The sequence below is a fragment of the Pseudomyrmex gracilis genome, unplaced genomic scaffold, assembly GCF_002006095.1.
Source record: "Pseudomyrmex gracilis isolate BER0280 unplaced genomic scaffold, ASM200609v1 scaffold_386, whole genome shotgun sequence".
Taxonomy (NCBI): domain Eukaryota; kingdom Metazoa; phylum Arthropoda; class Insecta; order Hymenoptera; family Formicidae; genus Pseudomyrmex; species Pseudomyrmex gracilis.
The window spans coordinates 82749-104517 of NW_018020970.1; the positions used below are offsets into that span (position 1 = coordinate 82749).

The window sequence follows — 21769 nt, forward strand, 5'->3', positions numbered from 1 at the left end:
CTGTTGAATATAGATATGTGTATGTACAACACGCGAGGTGAATCCCGCGCAGATTCGACTTCCGATAATCAAGACGAGTCCTCGACTTCTAGGCAGATAGCCGCCTATTTATGCCGCGTGCCGGTTTCTACTTCATCGCGAGAGACTTTGTAGCGAGCGATCTCAATCTTCGCGAACTTGTCACATTTTGACGTTGACAGATCTGAAAATAGAAACTGCAGTTCCAGATACTGTGAATTTTTAATCGAAGACAAAAAATTCTGATCGGTTTAATTTTAATATACTTTTAATTGATATATTTGTTAAAATTAATATTCCCAACATTTTGCTATCTGAATACGAAAGTCGACTTGAATCCTCAATGACGCATCTTCGGTAATCTTAAGGAACGTGTCAATCCAGATTATTGTCCGATCATCAGAACTGCCGAATATGCGCTTCTTTCTCGTCGTCGTCCGTCGACGACGATGAGCCGCGCCGCCCGGTGTCGGTGGTCCACGTCGGGCGGCGAAAGACCCAAGGCGGCGATCGCCCCGCTCGTCGTCCAGATTGTCTGCTCAAAGGAGCCGACGGCTCGAAAGTCGACCGCTCTGTACGTGCCGAGCTTACTTACCTTGTCGCGCGCGGCACCGTTTCGTGTCGAGGAGCGTTTTACGCGAGCGGGAGTGCGGCACAAAGGAGGAGGTGACCGTATGGGATCATATCGGTCACTGTGATCTGGGTGGGTGACGCGTCTTCGTAGTCGACGGAGAGAGCTACCTCTCCCGATTCTAGCTTCTTCTACCGAACGTAGCTTCTAGCACGTTCGATATTACAGTTATCGTATAGTATTGAGACGTTGGATACACACGAACTACATTGCGATTGACAGCTTAATTTTTGTTTTCGATTATTTATAAAAGACTCTCTTTACCAACTAATCAAGATATAAAAGCCAAAAGTTGGATGTACGTGCGAAATATATATTTTTTTTTAACATGTAAATTAACCCACATTAGAAATTCGAACTAAATTCCCGGGAAAAAATGGATTAGATCTAATTTAAATCTAACGAGATAAAAAAGAAATGGAAAAACAGACGTAATTAGATCCAAATTAAATCTAAATAGATCTAAATGAATATAAGTAGATTTATGTAAATTTACATTTTTGTTTATTTATTTTAGATCTACTATATTAGATTGCCTCAGATCTGTTCGGATCTGCTTAGATCTGAGTAGATCTAAAGTAGATTTAATAATAAATAAAAGTTGTAAATTTACATAGATCTATTTACATCTATTTAGATCAACTTTATATCTATTCAGATTTAATTTGGATCTAATTAGATCTAATCCATTTTGTCCCGAGTTCAACGATTCATCTAAGATGATATCACGCATGCAAATTACACATTTTACCTCATAAAATTAAAAAAGTAAACCCATTGCGAAAAATACATATTGGTCAGAAGTCGATTGTCCGCGTTCCGCGCACTCGTCTTCCCAATTTGGTTACAAAGACACTAGGTGAATCTCTCGCAATGATTTTTTTTGTAAGTAATTTTTATAAAAGTGGTTTTGTACAAAGAAGATGTGTCTTCTGTGACTATTGGTAGTGTTTTAGTATAACGAAATATTTAAACCGACTGATTGTAGAGCCACGGCGATCAGATGCCGTACCGATGCAATTGGTGCGCCAGATTGTTCAAGCACAAGCGTAGTCGCGATCGTCACATAAAGCTGCACACCGGGGACAAGAGATATCGTTGCGTACAATGCGAAGCCGCATTTTCCAGAAGGTAAGTGCAAAATTCTATCAATAAACACTTTAATTTCTCGCGATTGATCAGATTTGTGAAACGATGTTGTTTTTTTTTTTTACGATGTCCCCGCAAAAACTTGAGATCTTTATGTAAACTCTTTCTAATTAGATTGGACTACTGTTTCTTCGTCTTTGATAATGATACGCGTTTTTTTATGAGTATCTTAAAAAAAAAAACATAAACAGTACCGAGCCAAGGAAGATGTAAGAGAAACAATCGCGCAACCACAAACGCAACAGATGGCTGGAACGAAGGCCCCTCGACGGGGCGCTGCCGGTTGTCGGAACGCGAAACGCAGGGCCCAACGGGGTCCCTACGACCGATTCCAGAGGACCCTGAGATCCAACGGGTGACAAATGAGTAATGATCACATGGCGACCGCGGCCCCGGGTGGCATTAGTCAAGCTTACTCTCTTGCGTGCCTGTTGCTTTCTCTTCGTTCTCTTCGCGTTCGCCTCATCGGTCTGTCTCTGTTTCTTTTCCTCTTTCTCACGCGTACCCTCTTTCTCGCGTATACGCGCTTCGCCATTGAATCGTCTCTCGGCGCATTGAAATGCTAAGCTGATGCCCCGCAAGTAGAGCCCCCGCGCGCGAGAAGCAGCTTTTTTCCTAACTGGATACACACGCGTGTAGCGTGCGCGGGCCCCCGCGGGGCCCGGGTGAGCGGGGGGCACAAGTAGGAGGACGCATAGGTGTTACGGGACAACAGGTAGAACATTAGTCAAGCGCCTCGTTGCCGCTCGTCCGCCTCCGCCTACCGTTAAAGTCGCGCTCGCGACCACGCGCGTCGAAACACTGCATGAATTATTCCGCTCGGTGTCACAATTTACAGCTTTGTTAGTTTTTTCTTTTGCAATCAAATGAGATTTAAAATTCCGCAATTGGAGCAACAATTTGGAAATTATTTTACGTAAAGAGAAATTCTAATATAAGTGATATAAAAATAAAAACCGAAATATATATCACAATTGTTAATATATCTGTTAATTTATTTTTTATTAATGTATAAGTTTCTTGTTTTAGTTTTTATATATATATCTTTTAGGTATAAATCAAAATTTGCGATATCTAATATAATTTTTAATTTAATTTTCCATAAAAATTTCTGCACTGTAAATCCCTTTCGAGATTTTTTTTTTTGTGACGAGTATGAATTATAATTACATTGAAATGGCGCGACAAACTGGCGAATTTTGTTGGAACAATTGCGTAGTTTCGAGCGCAGAGCAATCAGTTGATAATGGTCGGGTTCTAACAGGGGCTTGTGCTTCTTCTCACCTGTCAGTCGCTATTACAAACGTATCGCCAGAGATCTTTACGCCACGTCTCTATTTGTTCTCCCACTTAAGCAGTCGGCTGACCAACAAAGGGATGAAAATCTCCGTGGTTCTCACGCAGACTGGTGCGCACCACCAGTTTAAGGGATTTTCTCATCCCTTAAACTAATTGTAAGACAGATGCGCGCGATGTATTCCAAATAGCTCTGTTAATTTGACGGGAACATCAATCAAATTATTTGAGAATCAATGCGATTAAATTATTAAGAGATTGAAAACGTCTACTTGACTTATATATATATGTTACAAACACTCTATTTTACGTGGCGTTGCTCGCTCAATCGTGAAGTTACTTCGACAATCGAAGAAAATAAGTGAAAAAAAAAAAAAAAATTATCAAGTGACTTTTTGCCAAAGAAATAACGTAAACTTCTTGTAGATTAGTGAAAGTGAAGCTCGTTTTCACGAGCGACGTGCGTGGAAGATCGAGCACGTTAACGAATCCCGCGATAGGGTGCTTCTTTCGACTCGCGAGGGTGGAGTTTAACGGACCATTTATTTCCATTTCCTCGCTGCACCCCAAACGCGATCTTCTCTTTCGTTCATAATGGCTGCTCGCCGTTTCGCGCTTGAATTCTGCATCCTCGCGAGAATTAAGCTTCTCAGATGAAGTCGCCGTACAAAAGTTCTTCGTCACATGGATCGATTAACTGACAGCAACGATTCCAAAGATAAAGTATTTTTTCGCTAATCAAAAGCTCGAGAGATGCAAATCGATTCTCAAGTCCTGATTTTCAAATATACAGATATTTTAGTAAAAACATGTTCGAGTGTGCAGCGTGGTATCTCGCGTAAATAATCGATTCAGTTTCTTCGCTCAGTCTTCTTCCATCTTTAATAATGATAACGTTTTTTAATTTTTTCAAGCAAGAATAAACTGCAAATTAGCTTTCTTATTTATGATTTTTTTTTTTTCATTCGAATTGAAAATAAACCGTTACGATGTACCAAAGTCAAATAAAAAGATATTATCGATATCTTTTTAAAGAAATTGTTTAAGTATTCATTAAAGTGTGTGTGTGTGCTTTAATAGAGATTAGATTGGAGATTAATTATAAATGGACAATTAACTGGCTATGGAATCACATCCGAAAGCTTGTTGCAATTGATATTGTTTTGGCGAAAATATCGCAAAATATAATAAAACATCTGCCACGTTCTCTCGGTCATCTTCTATTTTTCTCGTGAAAGATGAGATGACGTCGCTGACAACGTACGGATAATAGTAGCGTCAAAACTGGAATATGCGTCGCGAGTAGTAGTATTAGTACTCGACCGGCGCGGTTCTCTCGTCGTCGATCCATTCTCTTCGTCAAGCGACCGCGACGTTTCGCTTTTGAGAGACTCGTTGTTCTTTTTCTGCTTTTCTTTTCCCGTCTCTCTCTTTCTTTCTTCCTCTTTTTTTTTTCATCGTCGGTGACGCGCGCTCTCTCTCTCTCTCTCTCCCTCCCTCCCTTGACCGGCCGCAAACGATACACTCGATAATAGGACAGCCGCGGTTCACCGGGCGATAATCCTGGTGGCGCATGAATAATTCAGGCGCAAAGTGCAGGAGTAAATTCGCCGTCTGTCTTCGTTTCGGCGAGCCGAGACAGCTCGCTGACCGCTCACTCGCTTGCTCGCTCGCTCGCTCGGTTAGATCCCGAGCTAGGCTGACCTCATCTTAAGCGCAGATTCAGTTTTCCACCGCCGACCACCTTCTCGGGTTAAACCAGCGCACACATACATACATACACACACGTGCACACATACATACATGTACACATTCACGCCGGTCAACGATGAATTATTCATTCGCGGGTCCACCGCGAAAATCGCCGAGTCGTTACCCGCGCTCGATCTATTCAAAATCTCTGTGTGCTCTCGTCTCGGCATTTTATTCGATAAATAAACGTATCTACGCTTACCGATGCGCTCACGTGTTCGTTACATTAGATAATCGCTGCAAAATATACTTTTCTCTTTAGAAATTCCAATAGTTTTATTTGAAACTCGCCTATATCGCTTAGAATTTTATTTGTGTTGCTATTGTCGCGGTACTTGTCTGTTTTAATTTGTTGAAACAGACATTGAGTAAAGTACCGAGACAAAAATGAGAGAAATTTCTATTTTCATGAATACTTTGTCATGTTTAATTATCAGTTTTTTTTTTTTTTTTTTTGCCAAGAGTTCTAAATAATTAATTAGCCTGATTGTGTTCGTTTCGCATTGATTGGCGATTGTTTGACAAATAGATAAGATTCGACGCGGCTATTTGAGAATACAAGTTGTATCTTTCATTTCTGTGAAAAAAATCAGGAACTTAAACAAAAACCATTAGAGATTATTGACACTAGATTTTTCTCTCGTTTGTTTTTTTTTTTTTTTTTTTTTATTCTTTATTTTTGAAGAAAAATAGTACGTATGTAATTCGGCGGATTTCCGAGAGGTTCCATTATTCCGGCGCTGAATAACTACTTTGCACGATGTTCGCGTATATTTAAATATGAAAGAATCGATGGAGCACCTATAATGCACAAGATGTATGTGCGCGCGCGCGCGACGAAGAATGACTTTCAGCTCCGGATCCATCTCTCACGAGAGAATTATTTATTTATTCGCTAAATGTAGAAATGTCATCGTGAGCGCTTAAACGTGGACACGTCAATATCACGTCTGAGTAATGTACGTGCGGCGTTTTATTAATAGGGCGCGCTTAATCAGCACCCGAGGAAAATATTTTTCAAGTTAAATTTTAAAGAGCGAGAAAGATCAGATTCGGCTGTCCGTCTTCATTTAGGTTTTTTCACGTTGCTCTTTTAATCGAGTGGCCGACGTCGTTCAATTCTTTCTCTCGGAAGGTAGGAAAAAGAGCGGAAACTCTGACTCGATCTTTTCAACGTAAAATTGACATCCGATGTTAAAATTTATATCCTAGTTCGAGCAAAGTTCGAAGTTTGTCGAATGAACGATAAATTAACATCGCAATATCGCGATCATGCGCTACATTATTAAAAGATCGTTTATCCGATAGCTTTACATCCGATTTCCGCGCTGAAGAGAAATCGAAATATCGCCGTGTAAAGGATATCTATTTTCAAATTTGATTGACAAAGCTGAGGTTCTTGATGAGTTTTAACATACATGATGAACTCGTCACGTGTATATATTGCAGGAAATAGAATTTCCTGAATTAGATACCCGCGACCTGTGCAACGAAAAGCAATTAAGCGTTTTAAAGTCGAACTGTACAGCGCCGGTCATCTATTTCGAGAATAGAGCGTACAACGTGAATCGCGATTTCAGAATGGGAAGGAAAAATGACAGGTTGATTTGACGTCAAAAACTAGCTAAACCGCGATGATATTGCTCTGCGTTATTTTGAAATAACAAATTACATCGATAAATAAATAGGGCAGTTGAGAGAGACATTGTTGTTGGTCGTCGTGCATTTTATATTGACAAGTAAAATTATTGCTTTTATCACGCGTCTCAATGGGATATACATTTTTTTTTTTTTTTTTTATAAATACGTATACACATGAAAAAAATAGTCGTAAATATTTGATATATAATTTTGTTATATCTTTGTCTTCGAACGAGCGTTTGTCGCTTTTCGCAGTGACCATTTGAAAATTCATATGAAAACGCACGACACCCAGAAACCTTACCAGTGCACAGCCTGTTCGAGAGGCTACAACACAGCCGCGGCCTTGACGTCGCACATGCAATCCCACAAGAAGCATCATCAGTCATCCTCCCAGTCGACCGGCAAGCTTCACGACGTCGACTACGGCAGAAGAAGCGTGTCCTCGCACAGCACGTCGTCGCCACCGATACCATCGTCGCCGTCGCCATCGCTGAATCTCAGTCTGAACACGAGGAACGTTCTGAAGACGTCGCAGAGCAGTGCCTCCACCACGCCCGTTCTCAGCTCGCCGCTAAAGCTCGCTTGCATGTACTGCACGCGGGACTCGTTCAGTTGCATGCAACAGCTGCAGATGCACGTGCACACGATGCACCAGGCGATTCTGAGCGGCGCGGAGGATTTGGCGCGACCGCCGTCACCGAGCAGACCGCCGAGCGAGCAACGGACAACCGTCTGCAAACCGTTGGAACACCAAGACAGTTCGAAGAGCTCGCGTTCGGACCGAAAATATCCGGTCGAAGATCGGAACGAGAGACCCAACGAACGTGATCACTATGAAAACGCGTTTACCTGCAACCAGTGCACCATGAAGTTCTCCACGCTGGCCTGCCTGCGCGATCACTTGCTGTCGACTCACCGACACGACACCGTTTACGGCGCGGCAATCATGATGTGCCCGCTGTGCGGTATTCCATGTCCCACGCCGACCAATTACGCCGAGCACTACGTTCTTCAGCACTGCGAGAACCGTCGACCTGCGCCGCCTACCGTCATGGATTACGGGGAAACGAAGCTGAACGGCGTTTATGACAGTACGGCGAGAGACTCCAGAGTGTCGCGAAGTAGAGACGCGCCGGAAGCGGCGGATCTCACAAATAAGCACGCGACTAGATCTACTTCGGATACTGCCGGTGGATACACCGCTGGTACCCTGCTGTGCGGCCAATGCGGCGCCGCCTTGAAGGACTTTGAATCATTTCGCGAGCACGTAGCGCGTCACTTGCAGGCTGATCAACGTAATCAGGAAGTATCCAACCGGCAACATCCGTGTCCCAAGTGCGAAGCCGTCTTTCCGAATCGCGAGGACATGCTGGCTCATCTGACCAAGCACTACCTGGGCCAGCTCAGCAAGGAGTACGCGTGCGGCGCGTGCAAGAAGCTCTATCCGCATCCGGACCAGCTTCAGAGGCATCTGTTAGATGTGCACGCACATCATTTATACCGTTGCGCGCTTTGCCGGGACACTTTCGACTCTCGAGTGGCGATACAGGTGCACTTCGCGGTGAAGCACAGCCAGGAGTGTCGGATCTATCGGTGCAGTGCGTGTACTTTGTCAAATAATGAAAACTCGCCGCCTGGAACGAACTCGGCGGCTAACGACGATAGGAGCTACTTCAGGAGCGAGGCCGAGATGGCCGCGCACGTGCGCAGCGTGCACGCACCTCCGCTCACCGCGTCCCTGATGAGCAGCAGTCCAGTGGGAGCTGCGAGGAGCCCGGCTTCAACGCCCGGTGGTGTTCCACGCTGCGTCTTCTGCGGAATCTGCTGCAATTCGGATTTAGAGCTTCAGCTTCATCTGGCCAGTCACTCGACAAATCTCTACAGATGTCCTGTCTGCAGAGAGGGCTTTGCGGTGGAGTTTCTGCTGGACCGGCACGTTGCTCAGGCTCATCACGCGACGACTCAGGAACATCAAGTGTCATCCGTCAGAAGTAGTTCAAGGGAGAACGGTCGTGTTCATCGACCGGCCAGAAATCAGGAAGAAGTAAGAGTTTTATATCATTATATGATATATATATAATTGATATTTAAAAATATTTGAACCTAAGTTTCTAAAAATATATCTATATACGTATATAAAGGTTTTAGTTAACGTAATTTTATTATTTGTAAAGATCTTACAGCTTAACATTTTTAAATAATAGAATTTTTGCTTTACACACGTATTTTTTATAAAATAATAGATTGTTTATAGATCACTTGTATTTGAAATCACAGACGAAGTCCTTGAAGAGAGGCCGTTCGCCAGCGTCGAGTAACAACAATTCCCTGAATCAGCGTGACAATAACAATAAACGTCCAGCTTACGGTACTTCAGGCGGTCAACAGTGTGAACTCTGCGAACGCGGCGAGTTCGCGAACGAAGCCGAGCTGCAGGCGCACAAGAAACTCGCGCACACACCCGCCAAACTATCTAGCAAGAGTCTATCAGCCCTGAGCATGACGTGTGGTTATTGCGGCGAAGTCTGTCGCTCGCGGAGCGAGTTGGAGTCGCACACGAGGATTCAGCACGCGTCCAGCGAGCCTGGCGGACGTCACAAATGCAACATTTGCGACGAGGTGTGTCCGTCCGGCGCGAGCCTGGCCGAACACAAATTGCAGAAACATTGCAAGATCCAATTGAGCAATACATGCGTTGTGTGTCGTGGCTGTCTGACCACGGAAAGCCAATTCCTGGACCACGTGCAGAGACACAGTCTAGAGAACGTGGATCCGCAGCAACGACTCGATAATTCTCTGTCTCACTTGCCCGCAGCGTGCGTCGTCTGTCGACAAACGTTGATTAGCGATCTGGAATGCCGTCTGCACGCGAGGCATCATCTGCGAAATTCTTCAGGATCACGCAGCGCTGGTTCCAGTCCGACCAGTCCCGGAAAAGGACAGAGTCAGAGCTGCTGTCTTTGCCTGCGAGATTTCGCAATCGAGGACTTCGTCAGTTTGCCGCCCAATCCCGCCAGTACAAGCGGACAGCCGGTCAGAGTTTGCAAACCCTGTTACATGCGACATTCTCAGGGCTTGCCTATTTTAAATTCGACTTATGAGCAACGAGCCAAGTACGAAGTGCCCTGGCTCGCCAAGGACGGTCAGTGGGACGGCTCTAAGGACAAGTGGGAACATGATAGAAGACTTAAGGTAGAAGATCAATCTAGGAATGAAGTAAATGCAGAAAAAAAACGGTGTGAAGAGTGCGGGGTAAAGTTTGAAGATCCTGAAGAGGCGGAAAAACATAGGATCGCTGAACACGAAAAATCTAACGGTGATGGCTCGAATTCCTACTCTTGTATACAATGTCAGGTTGGTTTGGAGTAATTAGTAACTGTGTATTTTTTTTTTTTACACAATTCTATTTTTCTAATGCAGAATAAAATTTAAAACACATCAGTGTAAAAAGCAGAAATAATAAGAAAATACAAAGTTAAGAAAAATAAAATCTTTCAATTGATTTAGGTTGAAATGTAAAATTAGTGGTTTTCTCTGGTTTTTTTTTTAAAATAAAATTTTTATTTATTTTCTAGATGTCCTTTCCCAGCGAAGCGCTGATTCAGCAACACGTGAGGAAAGAGCACCTTGAAACTTCCGGAAAACCGACCTTGGAAGCTTTACGATGTCATTTGTGCTTGTTCGAAGCCGCCAATCCTATGCAGTTGCAGATTCATTTGATAGAACACACTTTCGCTGGCTGTGCCGCCCTTAGTTGTTACATTTGTCAGTCGCTCTTTACAACTCCCGTTGGCCTTCAGGTATATAATTGAATTGCTTCTTCTTGCTGTAAAGTAGCAATTATTCATTCGCGATTATAGAAAACGACACGCAGACTTCTAAAGAAATCGGATAAATAAGGTCGAGAAAAGACTCATTAACACAAATGTTTTTCTTCACAAACATTGTTTTTCTTGCACAAGAGGTGAATCACAAATTCCGTGTGTTTCATACAAATAAAAGAGTAGATTCTTTCATGTTTTTAACTTCTGGATGTGGAAATATAATAAAACGATTTTTGTTAAACTCTCTCTCTCCTCATTCGCTTTTGTTTAAAATTTAAATAAGCATCTTTTGCAATAATATATGAATATAAGTACGGGTACATATGCGTGTCGAAACGATTCATTATTATTATTATTATTTTTTTTTTTATTCTCTTCGCGGTTCTTATTTCAGTTCCGTCATAGTTTCTAAAATTACTTCATTGCAAATATCAATTAAAATTCCACTAGATGTTATATTATCCAAAGCCATAATTCAGCAGTCAATATTATGCACAGCTTCGAGTATCTTTATTTTTTCATCTTTATCTTAAATATATTCTCACTCATTTGTCGTAAAATATCTGCGTAAAAAAAAAAAAAATTTAACGCGTTCGTTTACAGAATCACATGCTGCAGGAGCACGGGCTGGGCGCTCGACCGTACGATTGCTCCAAGTGCACGCTCAAGTTCTTCTTTAGAGCGGAGCTGGATCATCACGTGTTAACTTTCCATCGTCCGGGAGAGGAAACACTTTCGTCGCCACCTGAGAACGTTCGCGAGGCGAAAAATTGCGAGCCTGAAGAGCGCAACTGCGACAACGGGGTGACGATAAAGAAAGAAGTGATACAAGGCGGTGAGGAAGAGGAGGACGAGGAAGTGAACGTGGATCAAGTGGGGCATGAAGAGCACGAGGAAGCTAAAACACGAGAAGAGCAGAAGCTGAAGACGGAAGCGGACAACGAGACGACTTCCGGCAAAACGGAGTCGTGACTTTCTTCGGTGATTAGATCTCGTTCCACTGTGAAATTAATCGATTGGTAGAAACTTGTTTTGGCGAATTATTGTTTGTTGCTTTCAGTTTAGTTTGTTGATTCAGCCTTTCAAAGACCTTTACGAATATCGTGCGAATATTCGTGTTTTTTTTTCAGTGTTTTTTCTTTTCTACGAATGAATGTACGAATTTAAGAAACAGCACTGATAAAGATACAATACGATATTGGAAATTTGCTTAAGGTGTTGTATCCCTAGAAAGGACTATCTGAATGCAAATATTGAAAAACCAATTGAGCAGACAAGAAAACAATGTGGAAGAGATAAAAATCTTTTAGGAGATTGCCATGTGTGTGGTCTCTCCATTATTATTGATTTTATAAATTTCTTCAAAATGAGATGATTCGTTGATTTGAAAACAATGCCGACGTAACATTCGTTACAGTATTAATTAGAGGAATATTATCGAGGAAGATTGCCATTTGCGTATATTTATATTCCAGATGGTTAGTTTTTTACACATTGATATTACAATTTCGATGTAAGGTTGTACGACGCATTCCTCAGGCAGAGAAGAAAGGTTGTTGGTTTTTCATTTATCTTATTGATTGCTATAAATTGCAAGTTTAAAAAGTTGAATACTCACGTTTCTGAAAAAAAACGTATATAGTAGTTTTGTTCGCGTTAAGTTTGTTAAAAAAAATAAATAAATAAATATTCGGTGTTTATTTTAAGAGCAAGAATGTTCAATATTATTGTATAATCTATTGTACGGTTAAATATAAAAATAAAGTGTATTGAATTTTCAGATATTTTTTGTTAATTTTTATACTTGCGTTCTGTTTAGGAGAGAGAATTTCCGAACGATTTATAATTGCAAAGTTTATTTATAATCGGTTTTCGCTCAATAGTACGGTAAGAACGATAATTCATCTTTTATCGTAAAAAAATTTTGTATATATTATAAAAAATAACAAAACTCACCATCAATATTCTATCGACTTATATATATATATATTAACATAAGCAATGAATCTTATTGACATTTAAAAGAAGGCGCAATAATAACCTGTCCATTTAGGTGCGTAATTTTATGATGAGAAACAGTGGTTCTGTACCAAATGAATTTATTGTTTCAAATCGCACATATTGTGCATATAAACTTGTCCAATAAACATCTATATACTTATATAGATAACATCAACACATACATAAATAAATTATTGTTCTAAATACCTTGATTGTTTTTCTCTTTCGCGTGTGAACGACAAGTCCGTGCTCCGATAAGTCCGTAGCGTAAGATAAAAGTAACAAATGTTCGAAAGATTAAAGATTAATAGAGTTAGATAAAGTACTAAAAACTGTGTCATTAAAATATTGAATATTTTAAGCAATGATTATACAATTAAAGTTTTAGTCTTGTATGTTTATCGAAGACTCGAATCAACTCGACCATTTTTTACCATTTTAGCGCGCATCATTGGGTGCATTCAGACAACTCAACAGTTGCACAACGGTTGAGAGATAATCACTTTTGATTGGATCATACTTTTGGAACCGCAGCAGATTTTGAAGAATAGTCCTATCATAAGTGATGATCTCTCAACTGTTGAGTTGTCTGAACGTACCTATTGTTTACGTTCAGAAACTCAACAGTTGCACAACGGTTGAGAGATGATTACTTATGATTGGATCATATTTTTCAAACTGATTTAGATTTTGAGGAATAGTCCTATCACAAGTGATCATCTCTGAACCGTTGTGCACAACTTTTGAATTTTCTGAACGTAACCATTGGATGCGGTCGAAGTCTCGCTACAAATGTTTCGAAGCATCATTTTATCTTCGTTGTAAATGGGTGCGTTCAGACAACTCAACGGTTGAGAGATCATTGCTTATGATAGGACTATTCTTCAAAATCTGCATCGGTTCCAAAAGTACGATCCAATCAGAAGTGATTATCTCTCAAACGTTGTGCAACTGTTGAGTTGTCTGAAACGCACCCAATGTCGAACAAAGATAGAATGATGCTTTGAAACATTTGTAGTGAGACTTCGAACGCATCCCAAGTTACAGCAAAGATTGGAATCGTTTTAGCAGAAAATTTCCAAACTACTTTACCAAAAGAAACGCACTCGTGAAAATGCGCTCGTGAGAATCGCTCGTTAGATTTTCTCTCTGCTCTTATTATTACGTTACCGAAGATTTTTAATAACAATTTACATAGCTCCGTAATATTTTTGTAAGTTGTGTACAACAACAAACTATAACAAAATGTTACGTAATATTGAGCATTAATCAAATTATAGTACACACGTTCGTCGCACGGCAGTCAACGGCGCTGACGGCGCGAATAATTTTACTCGCCTGGGTTACGTTCCAAAATCCTACCTTGGTTACTAAAATACTATATTTTACGTCACGTGTACTATAGTTTTCAGTTACTAAGGTAAGATTTTGGAACGTACCCCTGCGCAGAAACTGCGTCTTTCGTCGCCGTTTTGTGCTTGATTCAGCTGTTGCCAGGCCTGGTATTCGTAGTCCATCGTGGTTGCTTATAGCCATAGGTATACCTCGTGTACGTTCCGTACGTGTAGGTACGTGCAAAATTCGTTGCTTAATTTTTGCACGTTCTTTCGATTGACACGGAAGCTGGCAGAGCCAGAGGAGGTAGTGAAACCAAGTAGCAATCCCGGTCGGCGATTGCGAGTACTTCGTTGACAAGACAACCAGCGCGATGACGGGGTTCACGGAGAGCGCTCTGGTCAAGCGACTAATGGACCTAAATCCGTCGCAGCAGAGTATTCAAACGCTCTCGCTCTGGTTGATACATCATAGAAAACATCACCCGACCATCGTAAAGATCTGGTTCAAGGAGATGTGCAAAGGTATGATTTTTTTTTTTTCTTTTTGTACTTCCCGTTATCTCGTCGAGGAATCGAAATTGTGTCTCGACCGGGTGGAAGTGTTGCGACGAATAAGGAAACATTGAAATCGTTATTGTTATCAAAACGAGACAGTCGTGAATTTATTGTATTTTGATATTGTATTTGACTCACAAATTTTTAAATGTGGCTCTTTAGAATTACATCATGTTGCATAATTTGAATAAACATCTGCTTTACATATGTGTATGAGAATAAAATTAACAATAGAATTGTATGGTTCATTTCTTCATCTGACCAAGAGATATTGAGGAAAAAAAAGCATTTATGTATGTGTATAATTTATGACACACAATTTAACTTGTACAAGAAAGCACTTTTAATATTGAGAAATATGCATCTGTAAAAATATTTAATATTTTTTTATTGTCTCAAGTAAACTGACAGCAAAATGCTGATATTGATGTTTGTTGTTAAGGTTATAATAGAGAGATATTGTTTAAATCTTGTATCTTGAGATTGTGCATAAGCAATTAAACCTGTTATTATTCAATATATGTTACAAAGACAGAATATTTAAGACATAGAGTTTAATATTTAAATTTAAGAGGCAAATTGCAACTTTGTGTTTTACTAGTTGAAAAATAGATAACTGTATTGTATAAAAATATATATACATATGTGTTTTTTACTTATTTCATTGTTATATATGTGTAGAATGTAACACTGTTTATTATAACTTACTTACTTTACACAAAAATAAGCCACTAAAGAAATTGTAATAATTTATGTATGTTTTTTTCAGTAAAAGATAATCGCAAATTAATGTTCATGTATCTGGCGAATGATGTCATCCAAAATAGTAAGAAGAAAGGACCTGAGTTTGGAAAGGAATTTGAGACAGTCTTGCCAAAAGCCTTCGAACATATGAAAGGTTTTGATGAAAAGACAAGAGAAAGATTAAACAGATTGCTACAAATCTGGGAAGAGAGAGGAGTTTATGATAAAGCACAGATAGCGGAGTTTAAAACAGCTTTTACAGACTCTGAAAAGGATTCAGGAACACCGCCCAAGAAAAAAATTAAAGTTGACAATGACAAGGTAAAAATATTTGTTTCATTAAATTATGTTGATATTATACATGACAAGAAGTCTTCAGGAAAATATTGTGAGTAAACTCTGATGGAAAAGTAAATTGATTTTATATAAAATTGTATTGTTTATTATATGTATATAATAAACTGTATAAATGTTCTAAGTACAGTTTTTTAACTTTATATAATTTCTATAGAAATGTATGAAATTTATATATTTGTTGCGTTTGCAGAAAGAAAAGAAGGAGAGAAAAAAATCAGAAACGGAAATAGAGGTTGACGGTACCAAAGAGCTTCATGTGACTTTAAGTCCACGGACTCCCGCTGGCGATCCACCGGAAACTGAAGAGCTTATCAAGGCCTTAATGGTTAATATAGATTATACGAATATTAATCATGATGCGGAACTTGTATCGTTAGCAATAAAATCTTATTTATATAAAAATATATGTTGAATCCATGAGGCATGTCTGCGAGCGCTTTATGACAATTCTCTGATACATCCACCTTGTAATGATTTTGTTATGTATTTTGTTTAATTGCGTTTGTTTTGCTTCTCTTTTTTGTCTTTGTGAGTGAAAAACAATTTACACTTTGTGTATTTAGTTTTAATTTTTCAAAACTCATTTTCCGCGAAAAAATCGGATGCTGTTATTTAGCATAAAATCGAAGTTTTGCTTCAGTACAGAGATTGTTATTCGCTATTCGTGGTATTGCTTAGATTCATTAACCCAATTTTTTTAAATTTGAATTATGTTAATGTGTTATGTGTTTGATTTCTCTTAAATGTGCGTTGTATTGAAGCAGCGACGAAGGCTTTCGCGAGATTTGAACTAACGAAGCCTTCTGCTTTACAGGATCTAGAAAATACCGCGTCCTCAGACGCAGGTGTAAGAGAACGTATTGCGTCCTTGCCGCCGGAAGTATCGGAGGTCTCTCTGCTCGCGAATCTTGCGGACCGAAGAGCCGCTGATCAGTTGAGCGCTGCTGTGAACGAAGCGGCCGCGCTGCTGGCAGATTACAACGGACGATTGCAAGCTGAGATGGAGGATAGAAGAAGATTGCTGACGATGCTGCGCGATTACACCTTGGCACAAAGACAGCTACTTCAGCAGGCGCAAAGCACCTTAGAAGTATGATACCGATTTGTACATACTGTTGTGATCTATGTATTGTTTGTGTCAATACATATATAAATAAATTATTATTTCATACACACAGGATTACAAAGAAAAGCTGAAGAAGGTGTGTGCTGTTCGATCAGAAGTAAAATCTCACATTTCGAATCTTCCCGACTTGACGCAGCTGCCCGATGTGACTGGTGGTCTGGCGCCTCTTCCATCTGCTGGTGATCTGTTTTCCATGCACTAGTGTAAGTCTCACTAGTGTAACGTTTATGTAGTTTCTTATTTTTGTTTCTTGTTTGATAAGCAAGAAACGGTATAGATTTGTATGAAAAATGACAGAGACTCATCATTGCCGAACATTTTATGAACTTGATGTATCGACAAAACCTTCCCACGTATGTCAGCGTGAAGTACGGAATAGAGAATTACACGTTAACGGACCTGACAATATAACCAATATAACGGATGGAGTGCTACGAAAAATGCGTATGAAATACTTGTCATACACATTGTAATTCTTGGTTTTGTACTTTACGTAACATAATAGCCTAGACTCCTTTTTATGTCCTTAATCGGAAAGGAATGTACCTACCTACTGTGCATATAAGTAGGTTACATATAAAGACATAAGGTCCTGAGAAAGAAATTTTAAGTAAAACTTAACGATGTGGCGAAAAAACCACTATTTCTGTGATGAGGCTATTACTGGAGTTGAAATATACGTTGTAAATCGATTTATTTTACATTCACAAGTAAATCGAATAATGAATTTGTCTAAAGAGTTTGGATAGGGTTCTCACATACAAGGTGTTAGAATGGTCAGAGCCTTTTGTTAAGTTCACGTGTACACATCGATATTTCAAATTAAACGGAATTTACTTTGTGCACAAAACTTCCGTTCATTTATTAGAGACATTCTATCACGTATTTTTCGAATATGCAAATATTGTGTTTGCAGATAATATATTAGAAAGATAATATATTATTACATCGAGATATTGAAGCACACATTAAGATCGAATAATTCACTTGTACATATTATATACTGTAGCGTCTAGAAATACACAATTTTGAAAAACTGACAAAAGAAACACTCATTGTCGATGTTGGACTGAGTAGAAATAAAATAGTCCACATAGATGGTACCAACTGTATATGCAATTATTTTAAAAAAGACAAATTATGACTGCGCATTGAGAATTGTAATATGCAGAATGATGAATAAATGTTTTGATCGTTATTATACAATGTGACTTGTTTTAATTTTATGTCTCGTGAAAATAATCGTTGGATAATTGCAGGTGGAATTAATATGTAGGGAAAAGGATTGCTAAGCTATCAGAAACACACAAAAACATAACATTTATAAAAAAAAAAACTAACTTTGCAAGAAAGTAACATAATTGATAAAAACAAATCATTTTACAAGACTCGTATTATAAGTAATCTAAAAAATACAACAGATTTGTAATAATGGCTTAATTCTGTACTGCAATAGTTACTTATTGGGGTAATTATACTAATATACGCGCGCGCTCTAAATTATTATGCAAAAAAAAAAAAAATATCGCCTAGAAATATATTCTATATATTGTATGAGAACTTATATTGGAAAACATTTTGCATTGAGCATCTATAACAGGATCGTATGTAAATACTATTCAGATTTATTTTTCTTAGAAGACATCTATGCAAGTTTATGTCAATTTTAACTTAACTAAAAGATGTGCACTAATATATGATTTTGTTCTGTTGATGTGATACAATGAATAATTTATCAAATTATATAGCAATTATATAGATTACACATTGCAAAAATACAATCTCAAACGTCATGTATTATTTTCTTCTTAGAAAATGTCATTATACAAAAAGCAAGTAACTGATTGTTTGCTTTTATACTTTAATAAGCACACTTTTATTATATGAATAATAATCTAGTAGAGAAGGAATATGATTTTAAGTTCAATATATATTTTATATCTTCCTAAAAGTCAATAGGTATTCTTGCTGAGGAATAAAAACAATGTATATACACATTATATCTATTATTCAAACCCATTAAATTTACAAATATATATAATATATATAATATATAAAGGTTTACATACATACAGAAGTAAACAGAAGTTCTCAAAATATACAAGGTTTATATAAGTCTTGAAATATATAATTTAAATTCTTTTGTTAACTATGATATTTTGGAGCAAATGAAATGTACAATTTTAAATTCTTTTGTTAACTATGATATTTTGGAGCAAATGTTTTATTATACAAAAAATTAATATTTTGCTTATTTTCACTGAAATAAATTTACAATATTCTACGTTTCATGAGGATGTTGAGGTCTTGTGGGCTTCAAAATCAGCTTCCCAGTATCATCACAGCTCATATTGAAATCGCCAAGAACACTTCTGGCTCTCTGAGTTATAATACTAGGTGCTATTACTCGTCTGTGAGCTCCCATCATAAACAATATCACTGTAAAAATTATAAATTTATTGATATGATTTTAACAGAATATTGTAATGTAAAACAGAGCTTTATTACCTACCTAATATTATAGTAGCTATTGTAAAGAAAGGATGATTGTATAAACTCTGTGTGAAAGGTACTGTAGGTGTGATAGGATCTGTTATCCAGTGCCAAGCACCAACAGCGGTGCAGGTGGACATCAAACACAATAACACTGTAAGAATATCCAAAACAAACTTACAGTAAAAGCTTAGAAATGAAGTTAATTTTATTTAATAAATTATTTATTTTATTATTACTATAAGTATTGTTGCAAGGTAGGAGACATAAAAAGATATAAAAGAAATTTATAAAAGAATATTTTTTATATCGCACACAGTAATCTACACATAAATATATTTTACTCTTATCTCAATATTTCAGCAAAATAAAAGTTGTAATAGGAAAGAATGCAGATAACAAACAAGAATTAAAATTACATACTTCTCCATCGCATAGTGGCAGGTTGTAGACTGGCAATAACCTCAGTCAGCCGTCTTTCAAAAGCCTTTAGATCTGAAAATGCAAAATATAAAAGATAAGTTTGAGGAAGTGACTTGGCTTCTTAGTGATTCGAGAACTTGAAAAATCCAAATGTCAGTCTGCACTTGACAAATTTAAAGAAACAACTTATATAACCTCAAAATCGGAGACACTTGCTTATCAAAAAACTAATCAAATATCATTAAAATTATATCAAATTCACCTTACACGAATTTTTTTTCTATATTATTAACTTGATACTATTTAGAAGTCATAATTAAAGCCACTTGATGCAAAAAGAAGATTCGATTTAAAAGATTGTTTACCACATGTTTATTTATGATTACGTCCGTTACTCTTTTGATAATTTGTTTACCTTCACATACTGTCTGATCTAATGACATGACTGTCAGGGCAAGATGCACGTATCGAAAAACTCACAGATAAAGATATAATTAGAGGATAAACAAAGCCACCATGTGCGAAATACTACACAATAGACGTCACACCAAGTGTATATCTTGCTAACACACGCTACTGTTTTGGCTTGGCTTTCGGCTCGTCGCGTTGGTACACCCTCGGCTGTCGGCAGCGTTGCCGTGGAACTCGCGGACGCGTGACGTCAAGCAGTAGAGAAGGTAATTTACGATTGGTGGGAGAAGTACAGAGGAGTGCACCGTATCGTTCCGCTCTAAGAGAAGTTTTTCTCTGAAATCTCTTTTCTGGCTGCTTCGACTACCGCGCGCCGTACTCTTTCGATCTCCGCCAGCGGCCCGAGATTGAAGGAAAACGGCGCGCGGTAGTAGGGACAGCCGGAGGAGAAATTTCCGAGAAATACTTCCCCTGGATCGGAACGATATGATGCACTCTTCTGTACCTTAGCAACCGATGCATCGCTACACGTGACACGACGCTATTTAACTTAACCTAACCTAACTTATAATAATATAATATAACCTATATAGCTATAACTTAAGTTTTATGACCAACCATATTCAGACATGTCTGACGTTTGTTTTTAGATTGTTGAACTTTTTCGATTGTTCTAATCGCTCGTACAAGAAAAATCACACAAGAAAAATCGCACTTCACTAAATTTGCTGCAAATCATTTACAAACACGTTGGCGTGACATCTGGCGTCGTGTCGTAGCGTCGGTTGCTAAGATACTTCCCCCATAAATCGTAACTTACCCCCTCTACCGCGTGACGTCCGCTAGTTCCACGGCAACGCTGGCTGTCGAGGATGTACCGACAGCCGAGGGTGTACCGACGCGACGAGCCAAAAGCCGAGCCGAAACAGTAGCGTGCGTTAGGAGGATTTACCCCAAATAAACCTCGTAACTCGAACTTCTTTCCACATGTATTGACACATGGTAATGTATCGATAAGTTAATTATAGATGTTACTATTTTAAACATAGTAAGTCATTATAAGCTTATTTTTTTGTTGATGAATGTATTGCACGTTTTGCAATACACTAAAAAATATAGAATTCGTTTTCTTTCTTTATATATAAAAAATTTATATCTATTATTTTTCATTAAAGTTGCTGTACGAATCTTAATACTTTGTCACTACTTCATACATTAATATGTAATATTAAAAGCAATCGGTACTATCGGACGTGTTGTCGGCGAGAAAACAATTTTTCAATAATATTACAAAATACAAAATGTGTGAGATCTCGAAAACCTTACCATTTTTTAAAAAAGTAAGAACAGGCGCCAAGTACACGCACAACACGTATTGTAGTTAAATAATAAATTAAATCTTGATTTAAGAGGGTCCTGGACCGTCCTGTTATTACCGATCGAAATAATTCGTATTAAGAGGTGTTTTTCGTAATTATTGCTCGGATAGAAAAACGGCTCTACAGAATTAAAGAAAATAATAAAATGTATTTCGGAGACTTTTCAATATATCAAAAATGTGACAAAAAATTTTGATGTTTGAGTTTCTGTCGATTAAGTAAACAGTGCAATTAAAGTTCATTTTATATTCTCCGTCTACTAATTGAACACTGTAATTCGAGTTCATTTTATATTCTCTGTCGACTAAGTGAACAATGCAATTCAAGTTTATTTTATATTATCTTTCGTCTGTGTATTAAACAAAGTGTGATTATCTCCAACGTGAAAACTGTAAAATGCAATGGTTTACCAATCAGTACTTATATGTATATATTTATAAAACAAATAGGGTTAAACTAAGAGAAATGCTGAGAAAGGCGAGGATTGGAGAACAGTTAAGAAAAAGAATCATGGAGACCTATAAAGAAACGAAAAACAAAGTGAAAGTAGGAAAAGGAAAGTCGGAGGAGTTCTGGACGAGAAGTGAAGTCAGACAGGGATGTCCTATGAGCCCAACACTGTTCAACGT

At 38.4% G+C, this 21769-nt stretch overlaps 3 protein-coding genes across 7 annotated transcripts in view; 2 read left to right on the forward strand and 1 right to left on the reverse strand.

The window, feature by feature from the left end:
• The window catches only part of LOC109860436 (zinc finger protein 423 homolog), a 75887-nt gene extending 63837 nt beyond the window's left edge, over positions 1 to 12050 (forward strand). For 2 of the 3 annotated variants that reach the window (XM_020439514.1, XM_020439516.1), the window contains 5 exons: positions 1638 to 1780; positions 6743 to 8534; positions 8768 to 9844; positions 10066 to 10290; positions 10918 to 12050. In XM_020439514.1, the coding sequence (XP_020295103.1) occupies positions 1638 to 1780; positions 6743 to 8534; positions 8768 to 9844; positions 10066 to 10290; positions 10918 to 11286 (3606 nt within the window). In that variant the 3' untranslated portion in view covers positions 11287 to 12050. Of the gene's footprint in view, positions 1 to 1637; positions 1781 to 6742; positions 8535 to 8767; positions 9845 to 10065; positions 10291 to 10917 lie in introns of those variants that run through there. The other variant, XM_020439517.1, reaches the window with a different exon arrangement.
• Positions 12051 to 13747: 1697 nt separating this feature from the next.
• Positions 13748 to 17637, forward strand: LOC109860428 (regulation of nuclear pre-mRNA domain-containing protein 1B). The gene is made up of 5 exons (XM_020439498.1): positions 13748 to 14174; positions 14977 to 15272; positions 15499 to 15633; positions 16123 to 16398; positions 16487 to 17637. Exons 1-5 carry the CDS (start codon positions 14024 to 14026, stop codon positions 16634 to 16636), a joined length of 1008 nt encoding a protein of 335 aa, XP_020295087.1. The 5' UTR covers positions 13748 to 14023; the 3' UTR covers positions 16637 to 17637.
• An 818-nt stretch (positions 17638 to 18455) lies between these two features.
• Positions 18456 to 20529, reverse strand: LOC109860433 (nuclear envelope phosphatase-regulatory subunit 1 homolog). Of its 3 annotated transcripts, none has more exons than XM_020439513.1 (4): positions 19716 to 19748; positions 19351 to 19422; positions 18947 to 19081; positions 18456 to 18873 (listed from the first exon to the last, which is right to left on the reverse strand). In XM_020439513.1, the coding sequence occupies exons 2-4, from the start codon at positions 19361 to 19363 to the stop codon at positions 18716 to 18718; spliced, it is 306 nt and encodes a 101-aa protein (XP_020295102.1). In that variant the 5' UTR covers positions 19364 to 19422; positions 19716 to 19748; the 3' UTR covers positions 18456 to 18715. The 3 variants fall into 3 exon arrangements, with proteins under 3 accessions (XP_020295102.1, XP_020295101.1, XP_020295100.1); XM_020439512.1 differs by lacking the exon at positions 19716 to 19748 and adding an exon at positions 20380 to 20529 and having other exon boundaries at positions 18457 to 18873; XM_020439511.1 differs by lacking the exon at positions 19716 to 19748 and adding an exon at positions 19766 to 20100 and having other exon boundaries at positions 18458 to 18873.
• Positions 20530 to 21769: the final 1240 nt, after the last annotated feature.

Coding starts and splice junctions, on each gene's coding strand:
- LOC109860433 (XM_020439511.1), bottom strand. CDS start 19,793: ATGTCATTAGATCAGACAGTATGTGAAG. Junction 19,423..19,765: donor AGATCAGACAGTATGTGAAG/GTAAACAAATTA, acceptor TTGCATTTTCAG/ATCTAAAGGCTTTTGAAAGA. Junction 18,874..18,946: donor AATAGCTACTATAATATTAG/GTAGGTAATAAA, acceptor TAATTTTTACAG/TGATATTGTTTATGATGGGA.
- LOC109860428 (XM_020439498.1), top strand. CDS start 14,024: ATGACGGGGTTCACGGAGAGCGCTCTGGTCAAGCGACTAATGGACCTA. Junction 14,175..14,976: donor GTTCAAGGAGATGTGCAAAG/GTATGATTTTTT, acceptor TGTTTTTTTCAG/TAAAAGATAATCGCAAATTA. Junction 15,273..15,498: donor TTAAAGTTGACAATGACAAG/GTAAAAATATTT, acceptor TTGCGTTTGCAG/AAAGAAAAGAAGGAGAGAAA.